Source organism: Parasteatoda tepidariorum, chromosome 3 (genome assembly GCF_043381705.1).
Source record: "Parasteatoda tepidariorum isolate YZ-2023 chromosome 3, CAS_Ptep_4.0, whole genome shotgun sequence".
NCBI classification, from domain to species: Eukaryota; Metazoa; Arthropoda; class Arachnida; order Araneae; family Theridiidae; genus Parasteatoda; species Parasteatoda tepidariorum.
Genome location: NC_092206.1, coordinates 101217363 through 101243278, shown reverse-complemented (window position 1 = coordinate 101243278; position 25916 = coordinate 101217363). Strand labels below are relative to the sequence as shown.

Below are 25916 nucleotides of genomic sequence, written 5' to 3'. Positions count from 1 at the left end.
CGCTGGCTGCATAACTTCGTGAGATCTTTTACAGTAATGATGTATCGGATGCTGTTTTGAAGGCACACGAGGCCATTTAATTGTCCATAGACACGATAAAAAAAGCGCTTAATGTTGAGCCACCTTAACTAGATTTGGCATGTGACATTTTTAGTGGCAATCATTGGTCGATTTTCTAGCGTTGCCATTCGGGGAGTTGTAATGAGGCTTTTTTTGTCGCCGTGTAAGAGAAATATATATATATAGATATTAGAGAACAAGCCAAGTCCATTTTTGAAATAGGTTTGTGGCCAAACAGCAATTTGTAGCACCCTCCCCCAGTGATGGAAGTTTTGCCTCAAAGCTAAAAGGCGTAGGATTTTAACGAAAAAGTGAAAATTGAATAATTAAAGGTTTATTTAATAAGTTTTTTTAAGAAAATGCAATTACAGTTACAATATTAAAAAGAGTTTATGATTGCAATTAAAACATACATAAATATAAAATGAGAAAAAAAAGTAGAAATATTTTTCCTTTCTGAAAAATTCTTTTTACGAAATTTCTATTTAAGGAAATAGGTTCGCGGCGGAAGCCGAAATCTTAATGAAAACAGAACATCTTCATCGAATTATAGAATTTTTCAATTCAAAAGTTTCCTATAAAATGTCAACTATTTCCAAATTTTTTTAAAACCTCTTTTAACTGAGAGTATTCTTTACTCCCACTTAAAAGGGAGTTCTCTCAAATTCTATTCAAAAAGGGAGAAGGAGCGTAACGAAAAAATTCATTGGCGTATATACAATAAATGACCTGGAACAAATGAAGTACAAACTCAAGGAAAAGTAATAAAAAAAGTAAATTAATTATTTCCAAATAAGTAACAGTGATTTAAATCTACGTAAGTAAATTTATTATTTCATTTACAATTAAAAATTTCCATTACAGTAATATTCTCCAAGTCATCTGGAGCCACGTTAGAAAATAGGACGTCTTTTAATCGAACTAGAAAAATAAATTCCTTTTTTATTCATACTTATGAATTAAACATTGAACAAAAATAAGCACTTCAAGGAAGGAATAATAATGCATTAGTTATTTAAATTTTTTTTCTTGATCAGCAGTCATTTCTTTCATTTGAAAAACGTTTAATTTCTTAAGTGTGCACACATTTCCATGGTTCCCTTCATCAAAAGTTCGAAAGCTGTCATATCTGAACTACCGGGAGGCAGGGTCAGCTTAAAGTGTTTCACCAATGAGACCAGAAACAAGAACGTTTGAGTCATTGTAAAAGATTCTCCAATACAACTTCTTTTGCCTGAAAATTTTTTTAAAATTTTTTATTTTCATTCAATAATTATAGAAATCATTTAAAATTAATAAAATGAAGTTACTACTTAAACCAAAATTAATGTAACCAATTTGTTTATGCAATCATTTAGGAGAACGAACAGGGAAATTGCTGGGGAAACAAAGCAAGTAATATGCGCAGCTCATCTAGCAACAGCACAGTCTGGTACTACAGCAGATACGCTGTCTGTCTGGTCAAAAATATCCGGAAACTCATTATACCCGGGCTGTTTTTTTTTCCGGTTTGTCCAGGGTCGCACAGTTTCTGCGTTTAAAACACAAGCCCTGAGATTTAGGTGGACATTCTGGACCCTCAACGGGGGAGGCCCATTCCTCTTCCAGTAGGAAAATTACTTCATTCACTCATCGAGATCTACGCAGCCATCGTTTGACGAAATGGGTGTTCAAATTCTGTCTTCTCAGAGCCCCTATCGGAATCCCATGGAACACTTTTGGAATGGATTAAATTGCAACCATCCATATCTACCATTCTCAATGCCAGCACTCCATTAACTAACAATGGAAAGTCAGATTCAATGGTCACCTGCTAAAAACTGAGTAGAAAGTCTCCCCAGTCTTTAATGTAAAAGGATATCACATTCAGGATTCTCCGAGTGAGTAAGACTCGAAGAATGCCCGGATACTTTTAGCCATAGTGTCTTTTAATACCATAAACCATAATTTATTTTCTGTGGCAAATTGAAAAAATCATGATTCAGTATCACAAAAAATATGGATATAAATGAATGGGTATATTCTAGATAGCATTGACAAAATACTCTTGAGAAATTTGCTAAATATAAGGTTAATTTCTATAATATTGTTTCGTACCATTGTTTTGAAACGGTTTTCGTTTTTCCTCAAACAAATAGTGTATCTACTTTCCTTATGATACCTATCGTTCCAGCTAAATTGTTTAGCATAGAAAAATGGCATCCAACAAAATCATACGTAATGAGTTATAAAATTTTTGTGGTCTTCTTACCACAAAACTTATTTTTGCATTTTAACTGTAGAGTTTATTCAATGCTGCAAAATACTTACCCACACCAAAAGTGAGGGGTGGTTCAGGTTTTGGCTTTCCTTCTTTTGGCAAGAAGCGGGTAGGTTTGAATTTTTCAGGTTCTTCGTACACATCAGGGTTTGAGTGACAACACCACGTGTTCATCAGAGTGATGGCCCCTTTTGGAATCCTATACCCACGAACTGTACATTCCTCTAAAATGAAAATAATTATAAATAGAAATTTATTATCGTTATAGATTAATTGATGAGCTCACTGGGCATTGTCATCATTGGACATAAAAAAAAAACAAGTTTTAGAATGACTCTATAAAAACATTTGGAAGTTATTTAGAAAATATCTTCTTTTTTTTTTCTTCGCAAAACCAAGGCAGGATAATTTCTTCAGTATTTAATACTTATTCTGAAATCTTAAACATCGTGTTTATTTTATAACTTTCATTGCACACAAAGTATTTTATATTTTAAAATGATTTGTATTAAAAATGTTGCAATGTTCAACAAAAAAATTTTTCAATTGTTATTAAATAATTTACAGCTGAAAATCATCAAGTAAGGAATAAAAAATTATTTTATCGTAAATTCTGCTAAATAAAAGAAGTATGAGTTATTTTAAGCAAATACCGTTAAATAAGGGGGAAATAAATAGCTTACTGGTAGGCACCGTTAAATAAGATGTAAATGAATAAAAAAAATCTTTTTAAAGAAATAATAAATCTTAAGACAAGTTTAAAAAATTCACTTGTATTAGAGTTTATTAATAAAATTTTAAATGCAATTGATTTTTTTCAATACACATCAACAAAATTTGCTGTTCTAACCGAATTCAAAAGCCCGAAAAGCACTGTTTTGAAAAAGTTTCACATTAAATATTCATTCAAAATATTTTTAAGTTCTTTTTATGATAAATTTATTCATGACTAGCCGCCAAAGGCGCCCAGCTGTTCGCCAAGCTAAAGGTTTTCACAAATAAAGTTTTTTAAAACATAGCCGGAAATCTGAAGATTAGTGGACAATTAAAGTGTTCCTGTCCAGCAATTTTGTCTTCATATCCAGTTCTGCTGCAGATGTGTTATAGCTCTTGAGGATGTTTGAAATTATATAGCTACAACGCTTAAGAAAAAAAAAACTAAAATGCTAAATACATGAAAAGAACACGAAAACGAATAAATTTTTTATGGTATCAATTTCTATTTCTATATAATTTTTTATGGTATCAAATTCTATTTCTATATCTGTTACGTCAAGCACTCAGGTATTATAATTTGATCTAGTTGTGCTTGTATAATTTTGATCTAGTTGCGCTTTCTACGTCATTTTGTTAACATCGTTTGGTTTGTTATTTAACATCGTTTGGTTTGTTATTTCTAAGTTAACTTTCAAAAAATTGGCTGGCATCAGCATTTTTATTCTTTAAGTTGTTTATTTTTTCTTTTGGAATTCGTTCCTTTTTAGCGAAATGTTTTTCAACCTAATCGAATTCTTTGCCGACTGTTCTCTGTATATATAAAGAAAATAAAGTAAATATTTTTAAAGTGTTGTGAAAAGAATTTTTAGTTGTACAAAGTACTACAATATCGCTATAAAAATTATCGTCTTCGCTTAAGAAAAAAAAAAAAGAGCGTGGAAAGAAGAAGAAAAACTTATTATAACAATTATGAACAGCGACAAATATATCAAAGCGAAGCGTTCTATTTACGTATCGAATATGTTGCCACATTTTTAATACAAAAGTTAAACTTTTCTCCACTTTAATAAATGTAAACTAATGCGAACTTTACAATTAAATTATTAATTCCTTCGTATATTATTGGTTTAAGTTGTCGAAAATTAATATTTCAATTGTAAGGTTCGCATTAGCATACATTTATAAGAGTGGGGAAAAGTATATGCATTTTTTAATAGTTTTTTGAATATGGCTCTTTGAAGACGAAAAAGCAGACGAAAAGCATAGACTTACAAAATGACTGATAACTAAATAACTAATCAAAATTTTTGAAAAAGAAAAAAAGTACTTCTTCATTATGTCAAAACACAATTATGTGCCGAGTTTCGTGCCTGGGCGAAGCTTCTGGGGCGATATATTGTGATTACAGACAGACAGACACACACACAGCCGCATTTATTATTATGTATAGATGTATATATGTATAGATGTATAGATGTATAGATAGATGACTGTGTCTTGGTGGATATTTTCATCTTAATATGAATACCAAAGAGGGAAAAAAAATTTGTGACGTCTTAATAAACGTAGATTGGCTGGAAATGAAAACGCCTCCAGCAGCCCATTGGACGGCAAACATCAATGGATGCAGTTTTTGCAACCCACGACCTGAAATTTTCTGGCTTTTATAAATATCTATTCAGATGGTTATAAAATATTACCTTCTCTACTCCTCAATTTGTGAGAAATATCGCGCCAATTTGGCATCCTTTGTCTTAGCATTCTCACCACCGTTTTTTGTAACCCTACAACTGTTGAAAATTGGTTGTTCATCTAATGGCTCTAGCGTGCTCGTAAGCACCGATAAAATAAAATTGAAACAGAGTCCATTAGTTTTTTATTCACTTGTTATCAAACGAACCGGCATAGAAATCAAATCAATTGGCAATGAACATGCGAACTATTTAAAAGTAACTCAATATAATTCTAAGGTTTAAAGATTAAAAATAGTTTAGGGAATAATTTCGTGAAAGAGGTAGGCACTTAATCAACGTCTGGGAAATATCTCTGAGGATGATCCGAAGACATGCCATCGCCATTTTTGTCCTCTGCAGAGGGGATGACTCCCCCGCTTTGGTAGCCCGAAGCAAGAAGTCGAGCACTTTACGGTAAAACAGTTTATAGAGGACCGATACCCTTCGGTCCCTACGCAGTTTGATCAAAGTGGTCATCCAGCAGCTTACTGACCGCAGCCAGTGTTGCTTGACTTCGGTGTTCTACTGGGAACCGTGTCTTTACGATCAGTCCACTGCGGGGAAGAAAGAAAAAGAAAGATTACTTACTGATACACTGTTGGCTAGGGAACATGGGGAAGAAATTGGATATGCGCAATATTTCCTGCATAAGGGCACTGGTGTAAGGTAGTCTTAACTTGTCTTCTAGGGTGGGATCTCTTCCCTCTCCAATCTCCTCCATCAATTCCTTGTACATCTTCTCCTGCTCATCCTCGAAGTCTATCACATATTTCAAGAAAGTCGCCGCAAATGAGGAGACACCGAGGACTCCATCACCCACAATCTGATCTAAAGTGGCGGCCAAAGCCTCGTCTGGAAAATAATGAAATTTCAATACTCTACGGTGTCATACTTATTCGAATTGGGTGTTGAAAAATAGTGTGCTATTTCAAGATGCGAAAGAGCGCTCATACAAACTTTAGTAGTTAAATCTAATTCCTAAACTCCGTTTACTTTATTCATGAATATTTTCCCCAATTTTTGGCGCACGTTTGAAAAACATCAGGCGAAAAGGCAAATTTTTTGAGCCTGGTGGGTAGGGCACTGGGCCCATGTCCGAGAGGTAGTGGGTTCGATCCTTGCGGGCGAAGACTCCCCATGTAGTAAATGGTAACTGGTGTGCGCTAAATCTGCCGAGTCCACTCTGTTCCCATAATAAATCATACCTCTTTGGGCACAGATCCAGGAGTTTTTTTGTCTTCTGGATTGGGTTCAAAATGACATGGCTACGGAGTTGAACAGGAGTGGTCGTAAACCCAAACATTGGGTCGGCTGTTCAAAGAAGGTTATAAAATAAAATAAAATCGAGACACAGAATGAAAGTTTGTTTTATCCACGCGCAAGTTGAACAAAAGAAGTTAAATATTATAAAAAAAACAAGTATGCCTTTATTTGCATGAAAAAGAAAAGAATTCTCATAAGAAAATTTGCATACATTGGCTAATTGCATTAAAAAAAATCAATAATATTTAGTTTTCTCTCACTTCTGATGTGTTAAGCTTAATTCGAATACAGATTATTATTTACATTTACAAACTCATTTTATTTTAAGAAATAATGCATCCTCTATAAATGCTTCTTACATAATGTTAGGCGGTAAAAATAATTTTACTGACTCATCGTATTTTATTGCAATTGGTGTCACTAAAATGTTTACTTAACCTCAAGAGAAGTACGAGTGGTGTCTGCACCACATTCTTGCAATGTAAAATTCTTAGTTTATCTACCTTTGATCAACGAAAATGGCGACCACTATTTTACACCAAAGTTTCACTGAATCACGTTTTTACAGTTTACGGAAATTTGTAAAACATTTTTGTGTATCTCAGCTCCAAAAATGGTTACTTTACACCAAAGTAGTGAAGTGAAACACCAGGAGTGTTCATTTTGTAAAGTGGCCATTTTTGGTATGCAGTTGCACTAAAATATAGGATGCGTATATCATTCCTTTTCAAATAAAATTTAGTTTTTTAATAAAACATACACCATTCGAGAGAATATTAAGATAATTTGAAACGGAAAGAAATTCACTATTTTAAAATTACTTGATAGATTCATGTAAATTTTCTTAAAAGATCAGAAAACACAATTATCTTTACTGCACAGCTAGAAACGTATAAGAGTTATTCTATTTCAGTGAAAGCTGCGTGCAATTTTAAACAATCTAATAGTTTCCAAAGGTATGCCAAAAATAATTCATGAATGGAGTGGCGTAAGTTTAATCAATTATTGGTGTTTAGATTGAACAACCATCTATAAAGGGAGAATGAACGCTCGATTCAGTTTTAATCTTGAAATACACACAACTGAATGAATGTTTATTTATTCAGACAATTTGTCTAATTGAAACTATACTACAGTATGGGTCCCTCCTTTCTTCTTTCAGTTCGAAAATTTTTCAAAACCTGAAAAAGGGGGGGGGGAAGGAAAAGAAAAGGCAAAATGTTTACCATAAATATTGCGATTTTGCTACACCATTCTGTTGGATCCGCTTGAAGATGCATTCAGCTCTGAATGGCAAGATTAAGCCACAATCTTACCCCTCAGCTACCGTGGTTTACCGCATTTTGTCTTTTCATCATTTTTCTCTTTCTTTTGTTGGAAACTCTTTGCATTTTTTTTCTTCAACTCTTTTCTCTTTTTTCGGTGCTCCGGCGTTGGTTAAGGCGCCTCTCACTCTGTTGGGGGTCCGAATTGTGATCAAGGCAGCTGGCGAGTATGGAACACGTCAGGGCGAAAACTCCTTCCCATGGCGTTATAGTTGTGCTGTGGAAATTTAGAGAGAGGGGGAACCAACTCCAGCGTTGCCCATGTCATCTGACCAGAGTCAAAATTATGTTGCGGTAAAAAAAACAGCAACCTGAAAAGTGAGGCTACTTGCTTCGCCTTTGTTAAGTGATGTGTGTTTCGTTTTAATCATTCACGTATGTTGGATTTTTTAATAATCAGCTCGGTAATTTGAACGTCAAAGCTTGTCGACTTTTTCTGTCTTATATTCTTTGGAAGCAGGTTTATTCTATTAAAAGTTTAATTAAAAGTACAAGTAAAAGTTAATTGAAATAAGCCTAAACAAGTTCAGTTTGATTGAGTAATTTTTCGCGCACTTTATAAATAACTTTAAATCCTCTAGACTTATTGTAATAAGCCTATGGAATATCAGGCAGTTTAGAAAACACCAAAGTTAGACTGGCGCATTGCAAAATGCTCGCGACGTTTGTAAAGAACTGAATTTTTCAAATAGCCTTGCTATACAAAATCTTAAAGAATTCATTCAACTTACCTGAAATTTAGTGAAAAGTTCTTAGAGTGCAGAGAAATATAATTTGATCCTTCAAATAGTCGCGCCTTTTTTTTTTAACGTTATTGAAATGAATAAGTGTTTTAGAGAATGAAATGTCTTAATCAAAATTATTGACATATTAGCAGATTGGGGTGACAATTTGTAGACACGTTTGCACAGTAACCAAAACATTGAGCAAAAACCAAAATGTCTCGAAATGATTGAGCGATATGGTAGTCCATAAATAGTGTTGATTATTATACAGGATGCCTGACAGAGGGCTGACTGCTAGTTTAGGAATTTAGTTCCAAAAGTTAAAATCAGATGGCGCTGCACGTTGCACAGGATACTTGAAAAATACAAATACCATAAAACGGTAATCAAACTATATTCCAGCAACAAAAACACACGTTGGTCACTAGAACACAAGAGCAGAACCTCTTAAACCTCTACAACCTCCTTTCACGTTTAAACACTAGACCTAATCGCTCTGGTTAGCAATAGTTTGCAGCGCCGTCTGTCGGTAATGTTTGTGGCAAAATGTAAACAGTTCTGAAAATTTTTTTTACAGGTTTCACAATAAACATACAGTTGGTTTCATTTCTCTACCAACCTTTGTTTCAGAGATTTTTAATATTGAAAACAATCAGTCCTCCGTTGGATATATATATATATATATATATATATATATATATATATATANGTTAAACTTTTCTCCACTTTAATAAATGTAAACTAATGCGATAATACTAATTAAATTATTAATTCCTTCGTATATTATTGGTTTAAGTTGTCGAAAATTAATATTTCAATTGTGAGGTTCGCATTAGCATACATTTATAAGAGTGGGGAAAAGTATATGCATGTTTTAATAGTTTTTTGAATATGGCTCTTTGAAGACGAAAAAGCAGACGAAAAGCATAGACTTACAAAATGACTAATAACTAAATAACTAATCAAAATTTTTGAAAAAGAAAAAAAATACTTCTTCATTATGTCAAAACACAATTATGTGCCGAGTTTCGTGCNAATAATTCGCCTCAACCGATGTTATATCGATGCATCGAATAACATTCGATGCAATTTTATATGGCTATAATATGTATATATATATATATATATATTTCAATGTTTTAATATTAGGTTTGAGTCCCAGCTATGACTGGTTGATACAATTTCTGTTTTTCAGCTCACACCGACCACTGTGCTGAAATAAAATATCCTCAGTTACCCTGAGCATATTTTATTTCGGATCATTTTTTAGAATCCTCTTATCATCTGGCTAACAATGAGAGGTTTTCGTGGTCTTCCTTCGCCTTTGCGAAAGCTTATTTGTGCCGATGCTTGTCCCAGGAATTTCCTTGCCAACTAGATTGGATTTAAAATTACAAGGCTTACAGAGTTGAGCATTGATAGCAGTGCACGCAAAAATTGGATCGACTCATCAACGCCTGGTATAAAATAAAATATAAATATAAAATCACCGGTGAAATATTGAGCAGTGGGATCGCCCTTAGCCTGCCTGTCGACTCTTTCCTTTAAATAAGCATCTACAAAGTTTCGGGGGTGTTTGGGGTCGAAAGTGTTTTTGTGCCTCTTCACTATTTCCATCAGATTGTTCCTCATTCTCTTATGATGTTTCATTGCTTCTCCATAACCAGATTTGAATGGCAAAATTAAATATCTGAAAGGAAGAAAATAGATAGAACTGCTCACAGAAGTGTAATAGTTTTGTTTTAAATTGTTTGTTTTGTTAAATGATAGAAACAATTCAGAGGCAAAAAGTAAACGAAATGTCATCTCACTTATAACAAGCAATTATTATTATTTTTGAAAAATAACCCTCTAAAACTTACATTTTTTCAAAACTGGTAAGTTTTTATTTGCTAGAAACTTTTTCTTCTTTTTTCTTAAATAAAGCATAATAACTAACAAGTAGATGTATAAAACCAACATCTTCAGAAAATTCCGCCTTCTAAATAACACTTCAAGTTAAAAAATAATTATTTTTGACAAGCGAAATGCACGGTTTTTAAATTGGAACTATCGAACATCGCGATTTTAAAGAGTTTTATTTTTTAAATTAAGAAGACATATTAGATCGAAAATCAAAATTTTTTTATTCTTCAAATTAACTTTTTTAAAATCTGCATTTGCCATTTTTTTAAAAATGGAGTCGTCTGAACATACGCAAAAATTTGGAATATCAGGACGAAACGCGAAAAATCTGAACAAATAAAAACGAAATAATTTTTACCAGAAAAGTCTGGAATATCGAGACAAACCTTGACGATCACAAAAGTTTCAACAAAGTAACAGGCCCAAAATTCAAAAGGAAAAAAAATTGCAGAACACAATAAACTCGTCGAAAACTATTTTTTCCCCTTAAAATAAACCGAAGACGAGAGAACAACTTCATTTTTATCAACAATTAGATGGCATCACTTTGATTATAAAATTCTATCACCACTGCCACGTCTTTGGAAATCACGGGATCTCTTTTTTTCCTTTTAGTTTTGACAAAAATAAAATCAATTTCTAACTTTTTAGCCCACTTGAAAAGCGTAGTTATTAATCCTTGAATCTGCTATGAATAAAATAAATATCCTCTCATCTAACCCGTTATGAGCCAATGATTTATGAATGTTAAGGCTCCATAATTTCATGGCCTACGACATGACTGTACACGTAAACAGCAATGCACGCAAGCCACCTTCACTTTACAGACAAGCTAGTACCCATTGATCAGAAGCCCTGTCATCGAAACCACATTAACAGTACACCACTCAACTCACTGCTAATAATAATACTGATAGAGGATACCTGGCCAAGTTTCCGGCATGGAGAGTGTTCTTAACGCTGGTGAAACCCATGACGATGGCATAGGAAGCGTTGATCTCCGTAACTTCTTCTTCTGTGATGCAACTGTCCCTGAATAAACAGCGGCGGAGGATGGCGTTGCATTTGTTGGACAGCATCTGGATGATGTCTACGGGATCGCCTTCTTTACATTTCAGGAATTCTAAGGTCTCCTGGATGGATTCGTACAGTGGTCCTTCCATGCTTTCTTTCACGGTCGACATCCCCAATTCTTTCATCTGCTGCATCGTGAACTTTCTAAGTATCTTCCATGGTTCTCCATTCAGAAAAGCAACGCCTTTTTTAAAAATAAATAAATAAATAAAGTGGTCGTTTAAAAGGCTTCACAATAAAATACAAGTAGTCACCATCCTTAAAACACATTTTTAGAATTCTGGTTAATACGAGGGGCAGTCCGAAAATACGTCTCCCCCGGTGACTGTGAACAGAGATTCATGTGAAAAACAAGAAATTATAAGGAGATATTAGAGACAGGACGTAAAAAATCAGGCCTCTGCATTTGGTGTGATTTCAGCATTGATGCCAGAACACCTTCACCGAAGTTCTTCAATGCCAGAAACAGATGGAAGTTATTGGGTGGGGAAATAAGGACGGTATGGCGAATGGTCCAGGCGTCCCAACTAAGAGTTGCAATATGGTTTTACGTTACCGCAGCCGAGTGTTGCATTGCCAACCAACAACAAAACGACAAGTGTGAGAAAGCCAGGCTGTCTTTTTCAAATTACATCCATCACTATTGACAGGGTGTAGTACCAAGTGACAGGACCAAGTAGCACTAATGGTTCCAACCTCCAAACTCTGTCCAGAAATAATAACCGGGACTACGCTTTACGTGCTCACTACGCCACCTACCTGATCATGGTGAAACGATATACCCAAAAGTGTATGGATGTCCTTCGCGTTCAACTGTGTATCGTATTGCTGCCCGATTTACTGGAGAAAACTAGAACGGAAATTATTTTCGGACTATCCCTCTTAAAATACATACACACTAGAGGGGGCAAAATTGCATTTTGACCCCTAGTAGCTACCCACGGTCAAAATGACCCAAATATACAGTACAATTGATTATGCAACTGGATGGGTGACTATTGAGGATCAAGAGGGAAAAAAACGAAAGATAATTTCTATATTTGATGAATTATTATCGAGGTTAATCCTAGCAAAAATGGGTATAAAAGCATCAGAAGCTGCTTATCTAAGTTTTCCTTGCAAACAGAAATTTCTTTTCTTTTTTTTCTTAAATTCTGTTTACGATTTTAATTATTTACTCACACACGAAAAAAAAAGATCTTCAAGCGTCTGTGACTTTAAATGATTTGAATGTCTGTGCCCATTATTTTATTAATTAAATTCAAATTGGACTTTTTTTATAATGGCTAATAACCATGAAATGATGGAAATACTTACTTTAATTTTTGCAGCGCACGGGTAGTGTAGAAGTTTTACTTCAAATACCAATATTTTGAAAGAAAAAAAAATGACTTTGCTGAATATTATTGAGTAGCGGCCGTGAAAAGTGGTTGAATAAAAAGACTAAGTAGGGGATAGTCGGACAAAACGGGATACGTCGCCTAGGGACCAGACTATTGCAGCTATCTAGTGGACAACGACAGAAACGTGTTATTCGACCGTGATTATATCATTCTCGGTGCGTCCCTCCTCGAGATCACTATTTGATAGAAAGTTGTAGGTCTCAGAATTTTTTAACTCTATTTTTTTGCCATTTTCTACATTTAAGTGCGTTGCTTTTTACATTGTACTGCCTACATATATGGGAATAAAATTCCGGTGAGTCTTAAATTTAATTATCCATTTATTTACCAATATTTTTATGTGCAGCCTATCTAATTTTCTTTTCACATTTACGCAGCAACCATGTTTGTTTCAAAAAGTGACGGAGTCGGACAAAACGGGACACTTGTGAGTTGGATAAAACGGGATAGAGTTTTTCATGTCCCGTTTTATCCACCTATTTATTTATTGGACTATTACATTTTAAAATAGCCATATATTAATGCAGGCCTAGGCTTTTTAAACAACTTATTTATATTAACTATATATATTTTTTGAATAATTTAGTCTCTTTATATAGTAATGCAAAATTTGTTTATTAACGTTCATTATTAAGCATTTTATTTTCGACACTAGGATTTCACATCTTTCTTTAGAACTAATTGTAATGTATTTCTCTGATGAAGACTTTTTTATACATAAACAATTATTATACATAAACAATTATTTATATATTTGCATTATTTATTATTTTATCTTTATATATATGCAAAAAATTAAACATTGTAAACCCTATCCCGTTTTATCCAACCCAGGTATGCTAAAACGGGATATGTAAGAGTTTGGAAATGAATTTTTTTTTCTATTTCGCTGTCATTAAAATTAGTTGAAAATATGTTTTTTGTGTGCTTCAATAAATGTTGTAGCTACAAAAAAAATAATGTATTGTTTTCCTAAACAGATATTCCGTAGTAAATAAAAACAATAATGGTATCCCGTTTTATCCAACTCTCCCCTACAAGATTAAACTACACCAAATTATGATCTGACATACTTTTACTTAAAATCTTCTAATGGTCAATAAAAGAGGTGAAGGTATTAAAATCAATCACAAAATGAATTATAATTTGTAAAGGTTAATATAAATACAAATTTAAAAATGTTTATTTACCATATCTCTAAAGACCATCGTTCATATTCCTTTGCATAGGTCATTCTTTCCTCTTTCTTAAAAACATTTTTCAGATGGTAGGTTATGTAAAGAAAACTTCTAAGGATTAAATACACATCTGTTTTCACCTACTTGAGCCACTGAACAAACCAATCATCACTACACCTTTCAAAAACTTGTCCAGTTATTAAATTATCAAAGGGTAGAGCGAGAGAAGATTCAAATTTTCGAAGCAACTGATCTAGGATGCACTACTAAAAATATACACTCTAGGTATTTAAAAAGCACGTTCCCTCTACAAAAAAAAATTAACTATTGTTTTTCGTGTTTTACCCATTGATAAAATGGGTCTTCTCTCGGGTTTGATGTCGCGCGCATCTTATTTGGACGTCATCACACTTCTCAACTGTGTTCAATAGTTAACAGGGCGCACGCGTCTTCGTTGCATGCGTTGCTGTCGCGACCGCTGCTGTTTTTATAAAAAAAAATTTTTAATTCTTTTTTTCGCTTTTAATTTTGTTGTGCATTAAATCGGCGAGTTTATTTTTGAGATATGGGATCAGAGAGATCCCATTAATACTTCTTGAGTTGTGAATAAAAGAGATTTTCATCATTTGAACGATATTTTGGTTTTTATTATTTCAATTAAGAATCAGAAATTCTAATCTACAGTTCAAACTGGATCGTTTTCAATACTAATTCAGGTGAATATCACAAATAAAAAGTTAGAGTTGATGCAAGGGAAAAAAAAAAACGATAGCAAGGCCTAAACTTACCGAGGCTGAAAAAGCTAAAGCCAAAGAACGTAGACGGGAAGAAAATTGCACAACAACCATTTTGCCAGTGGGTAACCTGTGATATTCTTTTGGCGATCAAATTTTTTTTTAATTATTGTGACAAATTAGCATTTCTCCATTAATTTTGCTTTTCAGTACAAAACTTTTTTTCCCCAACCTTTTCTCCTCTCATTCCCCCACCCCCAACTTAAACTATCCTCGATTTCTACTAAGCCTCTACAGAATTTTTTTAACTGATCTCTTTCAGTTAATTGTCTACCAACTTGAACTTTTTTCTTATCCAATCAATTCCCCTTATTTTTTTTAGCTTCAATCTTTTCATTACCAATGAATTCTCTCTTGCACTCCAGTTTTTACTGTAATACAAAAATCCACCCTTTTAAAAGTTAGAACCCAATCATCGTAGGTTTTTGCGACCCATGTCCTCAACTCTTTAATCGTAATTTTCTCACAGTCGTCAACCTTAACAGATTTCCCAATAACAAGATAGGGACGGAAATGCATTTAATCTTAACTCTCAATTTTAAATGAAGAAAATGCATTTACATAAACATCATACTAAAATAAATATTCTCTAAGAAAGTTAAATTAAAATATATAAATTAAGTTACGTTACAATTAAGGACATCACAATAATATAATAAGGGTGATTCTCTGGAAACATGACAATTCGGAACAAAAAATTTCTTTAAATTTAAGGTCTTCAAAATAATCTAATTTTTTTTGCGTATTTATTTAATTACATTTATTAATATCTTACAGACAGCAGTGTAGTTTGTTGACAATTGCTCAAGGGAAAAAAAAACAAACAGAATTTCACAAAATTTTGAATGCCAGGAAAATGAAATATTAGCTTAGAAGTTTAAAAAACAGTGATTTTAAGCTAATAGTAAGTTACTCAACTTAAGCCTTTATGTTAGATGGACCATGAATTAGTTAAATTAATTCTTTCATCCACTGTAGAAAGAATCGAAAATGTTTTTGTTGCTGATACGTACAGAATAAAATTGTGTATAATAATCAATCATTAAATAAATAAATAACTTTTATTACATTCAAGCATATTACAATCTTGTATAAACTTGATATTAAGTTAATATTTGCTTTCCCTCTTTACTATATACTGCTTTTAAAATTTTCTGGAAGCACGTCAGTGTCCTGTGATTCATAAGCTAGGAAAATGACAGCCAGGATAATGACGAACTTTTCCCTTTTATAGCATTTAACTTTATATTAATTTACTATTTTGGCCTAAGACATTTACATTCGGCAGAAAACAACAGGATTTCTTGAAATAACTCAGATAAATCTATGTAATTTATGTTATTAATGATTTCAAGAAGACAGGAAAATGAAAACATAAAAACCTACTCACCTATAAAAATTTTGGAAATAGATTTTGAACCAGAAAGTTGGTTCTTTATTCATGCAATAAGACATGTTCAGATAGTAAGGTATTCTAAGCAATCTATTAACATAAGATATTGATTGCTGGCGCTATCTATTTTGGTTATAAATTACTAAATAAAAGTGGCCAGGAAAATGGCAGATTTTCGTGTGACAAACAAATTATTGACAGAAAAAAAAATTTTCAACAAAGTTTTTGTAAATAATACCCTATGCGTATATTCTAGAAATACTTACAACGGTTGAGATAAAAAAAAATTAGATATTGAATAATTAATGGGAAGTTTTGAAGCTAGTTATTATTGGAAATATTGTTTGTGACATAAATGACACTCAAAATGACATTTTGAAATTCAATTGAATTTTTTAACTATACAAAATAGTCAATGCTAATGCAAAGTCCTTTTAAAATGCTAACAGCAATGCTATTTATTAATTTTTTTTTAAAAGAAAGTTCTTTCAGTAGTATAGCATTAGATCTTAGAGCAAGGGGCTGTAAATTGACATATTTCGTGAGAATCACCCATAAACGACCTAAGTTAAAGAGAAAGGATGACACAGAAACAAAAATAACTTTTGCAGCTATAGCTTGTAGGTGACAATTTTTCATCATATTTTCGGCAAAAACCGAAACAGATTTTCGTGAATTGTACGTGAATATCATTTGTTATTCCATTCTGCTTATTTATTTCATGAGCATTTAGAGTCAAGTATCATATTTCGATTTTAACTACCATTGAACTAAGGGCTTTTCTCGCAGTATTTGTGTCCTCATAACCTGATGGTAAAAAGTTTAATTACAACCTCTAAAAATGACAGAATGGTGAAAGACATTAAAACGTAGAAAATGAGTTTAGTATTTAATACTAATTTAATTTCAAAGCAAAAAATACTGTTTAAACTTTGGTACCTGACGAAACTTGATGTACTTGATGAAAGTGTAGTAAGTAAATTATTTAAACATTTTAACCTGTTTACTTCAAATTAAAATAAAAATTACATAGTAAATACTAGGTTCCAAAACTAACTAGAAAGTCAAAAAAAAAGTAAGAAAAAACATGAAAAATAAATAAATAAATAATTATAAAAATATGTGTGGAGAAAATGAATGTTTTTTGCTTGAAAAAGCAAGAAATACTCTCACCAAGTGTCAGTCAGAACTAATTACAAAGCCAACAAAACTGAGAACTAAACTATAGATATAAAACAATATTTTAAAATGTTGCTTTGCTTGGGGTCAAAATGAATAGATTTTAGTTTGAATGGTCTGGCATGCATCAAAAAACTTAGTTGGTTTTCTCTATTAATGAATTTTTTTAAACTATTTTTGAGACTCAGAAAAAAAAAATTTTTAATTTTCAAAGTAGAGAGCATCAAACCGTACATTCAATTTTAAATTTTCTTTAATTTAACTTTAAAAATATGTTTTTTCTCTTAATTAATGCGAAATTTAAAATAAATAAATAAAATCAAATAAATAAATAAAATAATTAAATAAATGAAATAAATAAATAACTGTGCAACTTACCATTTTTAAAATAGAGATTCAGTAAACTGTAATCTTTTACTCTCTCAAAGCAGTCTGCCTTAGCTATATGGAACTCCCTAACAGCGTGGATACTTCCCAAGTTGAGATACAGAGCACCGGCGTAACTGAAACTGAATAAGTCTCCGTACTTTTTCTGCAATTCCTGCAACTGCAAGTGACAGGTATCGTTCTTCAATAGGGGCCAGTATCCTAATAGGGGCAGACCCAGGGGACCAGGAGGAAGACCTCTGTTAACAAGAATGTAGTAAACTGCTGTGCTGGCAAACACCAAGATCAAGGCAATTGCTACAGGTGCCTCATTAAATATGTTCAACCACTCCATTCTGTTATCTTTAAAAGAAGAAAATTAATTTGGAATACTTATTGTTCAACAACGTCAATAAGTCACTAATTAAGCAAATGTGTAGAAAAATTTTGGCTTCTGGTGGCTGTCCATCAAGGCTTTTATCAAACAAAGAAGAAATCTTAAACACGCATAATTTAGAAGAGAGTTATTTATTTTGTTTTATTTTCTGATGCAAACTAAATTCTTTTAAAAATTTGAGATCAGATATGTTATTTTTCATCAGTAAATAATCTTACAGTAAAAGTCAATAAAAAAAATAATTCAGTTCAATAGTAATAAATAATTCTTTGATCTTTAGACACAAAAAATACCTGTAACATTTTTTGGAAGTTGTATAAATTAAGAGGATTTTTTTCACTTGGTAATTCTTACAGAAGAGTCAAGCTGCTGTGCACTTGCATAACGCTTTTAAGTTAATCAGTTATACAAGTTTTCAATCCTGTTTAAGGATCTAGCAGAGCTTCAGTAACGTACAGATTATTTAAAGCATCCTATGATTGTTAAGTAGTAACTTATTCTGTTATGTTCAACTTGTTCCTTCGGTGGCTGTTATTTGAAGCTTCGAGTAACATTTTATTTACAATCCTGCGTAGTTATCTAAACCGACCTTCGTGAATCGTCTGCCTTCTTAAATCGTTCCGGTACTTCCAATAAAAAAAAGTACCAATCAAACGATATCAATTCGGAAATTTTATTAAGTTAAGCAAAATCGGAAATATAATCTTAAAAATCGAGAGTCAAATTTCTTTATACTCGCAAATACATTTTATTTCACAATTTTTTGAAAAAAATGAACAAGGAATGCGGTGTGTAGCAAATCTTTCATTATTATCACAAGATACTCCTCACCGTCATTTCTTTGATAATCAACTCCGCAAAAAATTACTTAAATTATAATTATAACTTAAGCGGTTTCAAAAAAAAAAATACTTATTTTTTGAAGCCGCGTAAATTTCGAAAATGAAAATACGATAAAAAAGAGTCATTTCAAGAAAGTTAAATTTAAAAGTTAGAAACGATTTAAAAGATATCACTTACCAACATAAAGACACGATAATAAACTAGCGAATTTGTTACGCATCCAATGAGACTATATTCAGAGATTCGATCTGTAAAAGGGTTCATAACAAAAGTGAAGACGATATATAACTTAAATATCGTCTGCAGCCAGCGTTTAATTAACTTATTTAAAGTTTACCTCTTGAATCAATAAGATAGCATCGAGTGAGAGAAAATCCGATCTTTAAAAAAAATCAAACATTTTTTTGGGGCATTCTGTTCTTTTATTTTGTTTAAAAGTATTTTTGCTTGGAATATTTACTGATATCCTTAAATCTTAAAAAGCAACAGTTTCCGAAATTAAAAGTTCAGTCTTCCGTTCAGAAAACATTTTGTTTTTCTTTTGATATAGCTTTAGCAACTTTTTTCTTCCTATTTATAAATTCAGAAAAATTGAAATAAAATGAAGGAAAATTTTTAAAAAAATGTTAATTGCTAAAATTAAGAGAATTATTAAGCTCGATTATTAAATAAATACAGACTCTCTATAACATTTTCATAAATTAGGTAGAATACATTTCTTGAATTATTATACCTTATTACAGTTCTATCAACAAATATGTATGTTACGACGGGTACAAATATTTTGCTTAGTCAAGATGAAATCGAATCGTTAAAATAGTTTACAATCCATTTAAATCTCTTTTACGAAATGACTAAGTCACAATTGTTGACAGTTTAAAACCATGTAAGATGTGTTTAGAACTTGATTATGATTAGTGCCGCTCTACATTTACACATTTTAAAAGATTTGTTGATTGAAACTTTTCGGTTTCCTAACTATAAGTAATAATGTTAAAAAAAAAAATTTTCCCCTCAAAAAATGATTGTTTGATGATACGTTAAGAAGTATCCGCTACGACTGTTCCCTAGACCAGTGTTTCCCAAACTTATGACTTGTTTGTACCCTTTCTAAATTTTTCACAAAGCTGTGTACCACTAGTTAAAAAATAAATGCATTTTTTGCTATAAAAAAATTGCACAAAAGTTAAAAATCACAACTGGCTGCTGATACTACAAATTATTAACTGTTAACTCTGTAAAAAATAGCAAATAGAAAAATGGGCAATCGTAAATTTTCATGGCTAGCTTTATTTTTAAATACAATTTTTTGAAATTTTTGTTTGTTGCAATATATTTCGCATAAGAACGTGTACCCCCACTAAACTGTTCCCGTACCCCTGGGGGTACGCGTACCACACTTTGGGAAACACTGCCCTAGACGAATCATCGCTGCAACGAACTGTGGCGCCACCGTTGCAAGTCAACCTGTTGTTCCTGCGACAACTTTATGCCAACGACGAACTGTCGTTGCGACGAGTTGAGCCCACAACGAATTGTCTTCAAGACGAATAATGACACGAATTGTGTCCCCGACGATTTGTGCCCACTTTTATTTCCTTTATTTATTATTTTTTTTTTTTTGGGATTAGTCGCACTTTATATCGAGTAGTACAGTGCTCCCCAACCCCCGGTCTGCGTACCGGTACTGGTCCGTGGATCAAATGGTACCGGGCCACCAATTTTATTAAAACTGAATTTAAATTCCTAGGTTTATACCCAAAATTAAAAATATCTGTGTTCCATTAAAATATTATTTATTTAAAATAAGGAGCCCCCGAAGGTAGTGACATAAATTTTTTAATCTTTGTAATGTATCATTGTCTCCGATTACCCCCAGATGGAACTGTCTCATTGCAAATAAACTAGCTCAAGGTTCTCATCGATTTAACGTTCTAATAAGTTAAAATGTTAAATCACTTTATATTTATTTTTCGGTGTAACTGTATTTTATTTTGAAGGCATGTTTAAATACAATTAAATTAAAATTAATAAATCAAAATAATCTGCAATATAAGCAATCGACGTCCCCCACCCCCCAGCGGGCTGCGGTAAAATTATCAAACGTTGACAGGTTCGTGGTGATAAAAAGGTTGGGGAACACTGGAGTAGTAGATCCAAAATATTCAGCATCCTTAAAGCAGAGTAGTGTCCAGAGTTCTAACGTTAATAATTCAGCATCAGGACTAATAGCTCGATCTCCGACTGAGCTTATATGAACAAGAGAAAATATTTTAAAATTCAAATTAAATTTGAACCCTTTTGTTTAAAACTTACGTACACATTTTCATTCATAAACCCTCTTTTGGGCTGTTTTATTATTTAATAATTATAAATCATTCAATAATTATTTTTTTGTAATATTTAAACCAAATATATGAAGTTAATCGCTTCGAGTTTGAATAAAAAAAATTCATGGAATAGAGCATTTATTGTCTGATGTAAGTCAAATGAATAAAAAGATAAAAATAAAATAATTATAAAAAAAAACACGAAATCAGATAACCCTAAAAAGATATCACAATACTGAATAACATTTTAGTTTTATCGCAAAATAGAAGGCAATGAATTCAATTTCATAGGAAATGAATTTGTGTAGAGAGCATTTTATAACAGGGATAACAGACAGAGTTAAAAAATTAAAGCAGAAATACATTTACCCTGATTGGATTCAATAAATTCTTCTTCTTAGAAATCAGCTTCCGTCACTAACGGGAACGAAATAAATGAAAATGTAAACATAGATGGCACTTTTAATATATTTTACTTTTACTCTCAGTAGATGGCGACACTAAATGCGGATTTAATGTATTCCTTAGAAAACTTGATACCAAGATACCTAAAATGAAAATTATGTATATCAAGAAAAATTATTATGCAGGCGACTTCATTAAACGAGAGGAAAGAAAAAAAGAAAATCATATTTTGGAGTGAATATTAGTGAATGAAAAAGAAGATTAAGGTAAGAAGAAATTATGAAAGTATATTTTTAAAAGGAAAATTTAAAATTATGAGTAGAATTATATTTTGAATTTATTTTTTGGTAGTGGCTTTTTTTGAAAGAGAAAATTTAGATTAAAAAGATACATCTATTAATTTATTTAGTTTTAATCTTTAAAAGAGTGTATAATTGTGATACTTTTAGAAACGTGAATTGATATCATTTTATTTATTTTTAATAGTGTGGGAAAAAGTTTATTCAGGGAAAGGTTAAGGTTTTAGTTAAAATATTTTACATTTTATTAGACAAACCGGTACGTATAAGAAGACGTACCAGTACGGGAGACATATGTAGCCCGTTATTAAGAATAATATCATAAAATCTAAAATGAAATAAATAAATGCATTTCTCTAAGATGAAATAAATAAGTAAATAAATAAATAATGATGGAAAACAATCATTATAATTACATGCTGTAACTTTGTTCCCGAACTGATTTTGTTTTCACAAGAATCAAGAATTAAACGTAATTGTTGAGAATCTTTCTTTTTTCCTCCGTTGCAACAGAACGAATGATGGATTCCAATGATTCATTCAAGAGAGGTACGTTTAAACAATTTTCACAATTATTATAGAAAAAAAATTAAATTAATATGAAAATACAAGAAAAAGCTATCAATGAAATTAAAAACTGTTTTCTTTCATGAAGTTCCAAGTTTCAATATATTTGAGACTAAAACAGTGCTCGATTTCATATTTTTAAAATAAAGTTTCATAAGCATTATAGAATATATAAGACTATGCACTGAATATGTAAAACTGTCATTTTAATAAACTCCTATGAAACGACAGGTATACGCGCTTACCGACTGGATCCCGACACTTCCCGTTACCATAGTTACCGCCATTGTCTGGAGGCTTTCTCATGGTTGGTCATGGTTAAGTCAGTGTTTCCCAAACTTATGACTTTTGTGTACCCTTTCTAAACTTTTCGTAACGCTGTGTACCACTAATAAAAAAATGAATGTATTATTTTTTTAATAATATGTTTATTTTTACTTTAAAAAAATTGCGCAAAATTTAAAAATCACNATTATTAACTGTTAACTCTGCAAAAAATAGCCAATAGAAAAATACATCATCGTAAATTTTCATGGTTTGTTTTTGAATAAATTTTTTTGAAATTTTCGTTTGTTGCAAGATATTTTGCATAAGAACAAGTATCCCCTCTAAACTGTTCCCGTACCCCTGGGGGTACGCGTACCACACTTTGCTAAGTTAATTGCCGTTTTTTGAAATCGATTTCAGTGAAAGGAAATGACTGATTTCAAATTCCTCATTGCACTATTAAACTTAATTTAAATATTTAAAACACTTTTTTAATTTCTTTACTAATTAATTTTTGTATATTGCGAACCGGATCGCCGCCCTTTGGAGATTTCAAACCACTCGCGTTTCACCAACGCACATGATAGTGACTTATGGCAAAATATTTAACTAATAACGACTGAACTGGAGCAACCCTTTTTACTGTTTTTCACTCATTATTTGAAGGGGTGGGGGAAGAATTCGGAAATAATTCGTACCACCTTCATTAAGTTTTGAACTATAAAGTGTACACATTTTCACATCATTCGAAAGACTGTAATTTAATATGGAAAAATACAAAACTTAAACGAAATGGGTCGAACAGTTTTAAAAAAAATGTCATATATTTAAAATTCGATTTCTCAGGAACTATTTGAACGATTACATTCGTATCTTTTATTTTGCCGTATGAAATATTCAATTATATTCTGTGAAGTTTATTTCTTCAATTGTTACGTTAAGAAAAATAATTTTATGTTATGAATAGGTAATTTTATGTAGTATATAGTTTGAAATAAAATACTATTGAAAACAGAAATGCATATATAAATTGAAATTAATATTCATTTAGTAATAATTTTACTGCTTTTGGAAGACTCTTAGAAACTTTTAATAGATTATTTGTATGAGTCGGGTACGGACTCCACATCCAGCAACACTGGTGAAAATAACAAGAAATAGTTTATTTTATCCTCTGTCAAGGACGAATGTTCCGTTTGAACTTTGTTTCGTTTTACGCTTTATTATTTACTTAGAATTGCTGCTGCGTCACTCCAGGAAAGAAAAAGAAAAAAAAAAATATTTTTAAGTGGGCAGTTCCTATTTTGATGTAAGCTTACTTAGTCAAGGACGAGTGCTATGAAATGATATGTATTCTTTTATATTACTATTGTGACATAAGTAAAGGAATCTCTCATCTGGACAAACTGTCGAAGAAGGAAAATTCTAAATATGTTTTAATTCTTTTTATTTAATGTTCCCAAATAAACTGATTTACTCTGTTTTGCAGTTTAGTTCGATAAGTGTAAAATGAATGGCCGTTACTATGTCAGAATTCGAAATACAGTCAAACCCTGCTATAGTGAACACGGTTTATAGTGAACTCCCGGATATAGTGAACGAAATGTTCTGTCCCTTGCCTTGCTATACTCGTATAATGTTATTTTTTGTGGATATAGTGAACCAAAAAAGTTAAGAAGTTGAATATAATGAATTTTTTTCAGTCTTCGACTGATTTTTATCTTCATTTTTTTGTAATAATTTTGAAATTTCTACTTCAAAATAAATACATATTCCGATGTTTAAAACCATCTACAGAGGGGAATGTAGCAATAAGCATTTTTTCTTGTTTGCTTCTTTTATCTCACTTTCCTATCCCTAAACAACCCAAGCAGATGTTTCCTACCCAGGCAGATGATGCACCTGTAAGGTGTCAGTGGGATCAATATGCATTTTCTGTCAGAGGGAAAGAGTAATTATTCATTATTGGTCAAAGGGTTGGACAATATGTGTTGGTAAGGCCCTCTTTTCAACTCCTTTTTACTCTCAGTTCAGTTAAAAATAAGCCTGCAAACAATAAGTGTCACAAGTTTCACTATGGCGACCAGTTAACGTTAAACGTTCTCCATTGATGATAAAATGGACATAATCAGAAAAATTGAAAATGAATGCAATGAAGTTGATATTTGCAGGGAATATTAACTATCCAAATCTGCAGTTTGAAACGTATGGAAAAATAGGCAATTAATAATTTCCGCTCATGAAAAAAAATTTAGATGGCTGAAAAAAGTTGAGAAAAGCAGTTCACAAGGACGTTGAAGAAGCATTACTGAAGTGGCTCATCATTCGAAGAAGCTGCAATCTTCCAGTATCTGGACAAATGTCGATGAATTTGCTAAGCGATTTTATGAGACTTCTTTTATGTGCTCGAATGGCAGGTCAGACGGTTTTAAAAAGCGGAATAACAGAAATTCAGGAAAAATTATCTGAGAGGAGGGAAGTGTTTCCATATCTGATGCTGAGGATTGCTTATCAGTGAATAATGTGTAATAAAAGGGAGGAGTTTGGGAACCATTAGTTAAATTACCTGCGTTACGGATATAGTGAACTCTCGGTTATAGTGAACCAAAATTTTTATGGCAAAATTATACCCATATAATTCTGCAATCAGCAGTTTTTGAAAGGCAGTTATTTGTCTGCTTTGAGCTCTTAGTTTGAAATTAAGTTTTTATTTTTATTTTAGTGCAATTTACATCATACATTTTTTAGCATCATTAAAATCGGTTTTCATCAGTTTATAATGTAAAAAAATGTAATTTTGAAAATCTAGCGACTGAAAAACTAAATATATAAGTCCTAAAATGGCTGAAACAAAATTAGAAATAGCCCAACTACTGAACTAGCTATAGCTATTAGGAGAACGTTAAAGATTGGGGGGGGGGGAATATATAGAAGTAAAATAATAATCAAGCGCTACTCTTCCTAATCATTGAAACGACCCCTTCAATTTCTACCTTTGTTGAAATATTGTTCTCCCGAATAATAGTAAAATTTCGTGTGTATATATATATATATATATAGATATGTAATAACAGGGCTACAACAGGGCTACAACCCTGTTATCAGTGTTGTATTTAGCTTGAAATAAATGCAGTCTTAAGCCATCATACGTTCTAAACAGGTTTATTTAAATGTAGGCTGGTATTGATATCAGTTCACGTCCCCACTCCTGCAAAGGAGGGGGAGCGGACAAGACTCCGGACAATTCCGGCACAGCTTATCAGGATCACATCATGATGAAAAGGAACACGCAAAACTATGCGTTCTTACGTTTTATACCAACACAGATTTGAGGTAAAAAGGCACACTTCGTACATTCCTTGTAACCTTACGCATTAAGGAAAATCATTTACTGCTTCCTTATATGGAAGTGAAAAAGGGAACGATTCTAAAA

At 32.1% G+C, this 25916-nt stretch overlaps 2 protein-coding genes across 4 annotated transcripts in view; one reads left to right on the top strand and one right to left on the bottom strand.

Annotated features, from left to right (window-relative positions):
- Positions 1-866: 866 nt before the first annotated feature.
- On the bottom strand, positions 867-21448 carry LOC107443539 (cytochrome P450 2F3). 3 transcript variants are annotated; one of them, XM_016057459.3, is made up of 7 exons: positions 21315-21448; positions 17388-17738; positions 10913-11246; positions 9574-9773; positions 5359-5622; positions 2371-2544; positions 867-1294 (listed from the first exon to the last, which is right to left on the bottom strand). In XM_016057459.3, the coding sequence occupies exons 2-7, from the start codon at positions 17728-17730 to the stop codon at positions 1125-1127; spliced, it is 1485 nt and encodes a 494-aa protein (XP_015912945.2). In that variant the 5' UTR covers positions 17731-17738; positions 21315-21448; the 3' UTR covers positions 867-1124. The 3 variants fall into 3 exon arrangements, with proteins under 3 accessions (XP_015912945.2, XP_071035243.1, XP_071035242.1); XM_071179142.1 differs by having other exon boundaries at positions 17388-17849; positions 21309-21390; XM_071179141.1 differs by lacking the exon at positions 21315-21448 and adding an exon at positions 18793-18880.
- A 26-nt stretch (positions 21449-21474) lies between these two features.
- The window catches only part of LOC107443510 (cytochrome P450 2F3), a 21760-nt gene continuing 17318 nt past the window's right edge, over positions 21475-25916 (top strand). The window contains exon 1 of the mRNA XM_016057413.4: positions 21475-21616. Coding sequence (XP_015912899.2) covers positions 21599-21616 — 18 coding nt within the window. The 5' untranslated portion in view covers positions 21475-21598. The remainder of the gene's footprint in view (positions 21617-25916) is intronic.